Source organism: Sphaeroforma arctica (genome assembly GCF_001186125.1).
Source record: "Sphaeroforma arctica JP610 unplaced genomic scaffold supercont1.282, whole genome shotgun sequence".
In the NCBI taxonomy this organism is placed as follows: Eukaryota; class Ichthyosporea; order Ichthyophonida; genus Sphaeroforma; species Sphaeroforma arctica.
The window spans coordinates 23,851-26,657 of record NW_014040276.1 but is presented as its reverse complement, the minus strand read 5'-3'; the positions used below and the strand labels follow the sequence as shown (position 1 = coordinate 26,657).

Sequence of the window (2,807 nt, the reverse complement as noted above, 5' to 3'; positions counted from 1 at the left end):
ATATATATTCCTATATAGCGGCCGTGTTACATTCGACACTATAGACGACCAACACGTCATGCCTGCCACAACCAAAGCCAGTACAAGGCGAGCGATTCTCACGCGTGCGTCCCATATTCTGTTATTGTTTGCTGATGTGAAGATCCCACAGAAAAATAGGAAAATAGGCTACCTACTCATGACTACCTATCCATGGCTACCTATTCATGACTATGCAGCATTCGTAACACCACAGGCTGCCCACTAATAGGTCGTTTTATGTCTGAAGCCTAAAATACAGCAGCCATAATACGACAGACCAAGTATACGTTTGCTTGCAGATGCAATGTTCAGCAGATATCCAAAACCTAAAGCATGCGTGGAGACGACGTATTGTGAGACTATTCATCAGACCTTCAATTCGCCCCACACATATTTATTCGACACACATATGTTTCAAATAATGTAAAACAATGTGTATCATGTGGTAAACGCATGCGTATCCATGCACACCTCTACTTATATATACAACCAAGAGCTCAACCGAGACTCCGGCACACCCCCTGTACAGGCCTACCAGTAACCAGCACCAAGGACATGGTTAACCCACAGCCGGCCGAGTCAACCTCTCCATCCGAACCATGGAAGGTCAGCGTCTCTGCGCACACAGACGCCAACGCAAAACCCACACGCCGCACCAAGTCGCACACACACTGGGTCTTGGCCGACAAGAAAGAGGCACATCGGTAGGTATCACGCGGTCAAGCTGGTGTAGGTAGGGTAAATATATTTGTAGATAACGTAGGTATACATGTAGGCAAGGTGGGTGCTTAATGGTGGGTACCTGGAATATTCTTAGCTAGAACAAGGTATGGACTGAGGATATAAGCCATGTAGGTAAGGTGGGTACTTATTGGTTAGTACCTGTGTACCTGGTTTGTCATCCGCCAGGGTCAAGATGTGTGCAGTAGACTTATGCTGGTCAGGTAGGGATGGTGGCAGCACATATTGACCACTCTCTGTATTGCTACGGCGTATGGCATACACTGGGGTCCAACTCTGTAGGTAGCGCAGCAGAACATAGTGGAGCGTATGGGTTTAGGGTTGTTAGTGTTCTAGGGTTTCAGGGTTTCAGGGTTTAGAGGTTGACAGCCGTGTCTGCTGTTTATTGGCACGTGTCTGCATCGCCATCCGCAGCGGGTGCCTAGCTCAGGCCTGGCGAACCGAGCCCATCCCACCTTACTTGTACGTGATACTGTTCATTTAGAAGGTTATACCACCTTACTTGTATGTGATACTGTCCATTTAGAAGGCTATGGGGATAGGTTTAGTACTAGGGAATGACTTAGCAGGTGTGCGTAGCCAGCACCACTGACCTTAGGATGGTAGTGCGATACCCCAGTCTTTCTCAGATACATACCACAGGTCTAGTCCCGCAAGCCAGTCCGAAAATCAAAAACAGGACACAGCTGAATAGAAAAGGACCGCCGAGGACAAGCACTCGCACTCCTCTGTGTGTGTGTGTGTGTGTGGCGCACAGATACAGATACACAGTGTCACGTGTACTGTGGGTCTGAGGCCCTACAGCATCTACAATACCTCGACCGTAAACCTTCGCACGCAGACACATGCACAACAGGTGCATACTTTATCCCAGCTTTGTCGAGATATTCTGACCACCAACGCTACCCATTAGATGTTCTGACCACCAACGCTACCCATTAGATGTTCTGACCACCAACGCTACCCATTAGATGTTCTGACCACCAACGCTACCCATTAGATGTTCTGACCACCAACGCTACCCATTAGGTGTTCTGACCACCAACCCTACCCATTAGATGTTCTGACCACCAACGCTACCCATTAGATGTTCTGACCACCAACGCTACCCATTAGATGTTTTGACCACCAACCCTACACATTAGATGTTCTGACCACCAACCCTACCCATTCCGGTCTGTATAGGGAGGCAGTTAAGCGCACGCGCCGAGCAATAGACGAAGCAATGAGAGATCTCTCCCGTATGCTGATGTCTACCGATCATCTGTTCACGCGGGTGTGCGTGTTCTTTTTCTATGTATTAGACAGACACTTGTATTGCCTAAGCGTATTGTCACACGGTTACATCACAGTGACCTTGTGCACACGAGAATATATATGAGTGATCCCAGATGTGAGGTACTACAGTAACAGTATCAAACTATCCCAGATGTAATACAGAGGGAAGCTTATGTATGCGTGCGTACTATACAGAGGTAAGCCTATGTATGCGTGCGTACTGGTTTTATCGGATGGGCGGGTACGGCACCCATGCCCTTGTGACTGACAACATTTACGCATACAGGTTGTGCAAAGAGTTCAGGTTGTTTCCTGCGCTCGGATCATAGACAAGTGTACTTGTGCGCGCGTATTGCAGCGAGCACAGGGAGTGTGACTATATGACGTTTGTGGTCTATATGTATAGAGGAGGTGAAACTTCAACCAATGTGTAGACACTGATAAAATCTGCGCCGAACATACATAAACGTGGAACGGTATATGTGTGCGTTTAAACCAAAGTCTACCAGTGTCAATGATTGACAAACTGACAAAGTGCATAGGCTCAGACTGAAAAGGATTTTATCGTCGCAGAAGGAGAAGAGAGGTGCGAAGGTGAACAAGTTGACGATCAAGCACAATAGCATAGTGGAATTGGGTAAGCTCGGGTGAAAGCAGTTTTCTATTTATGGATTATACACACACACCTACACGGACACGCACATACACTCACACACTCACGCACGCACACACACATACACATACACACATATATATTATATTTATTC

At 47.2% G+C, this 2,807-nt stretch overlaps 1 protein-coding gene across 1 annotated transcript in view; it reads left to right on the top strand.

Annotated features, from left to right (window-relative positions):
- SARC_04786 (hypothetical protein) overlaps positions 1-2,807 on the top strand; it is a gene marked incomplete at its 3' end in the record, with an annotated part of 9,733 nt that overhangs the window by 6,301 nt on the left and 625 nt on the right. The window contains exons 6-8 of the mRNA XM_014301366.1: positions 551-725; positions 1,948-2,038; positions 2,614-2,677. Of these exons, the coding sequence (XP_014156841.1) occupies positions 551-725; positions 1,948-2,038; positions 2,614-2,677 (330 nt within the window). The remainder of the gene's footprint in view (positions 1-550; positions 726-1,947; positions 2,039-2,613; positions 2,678-2,807) is intronic.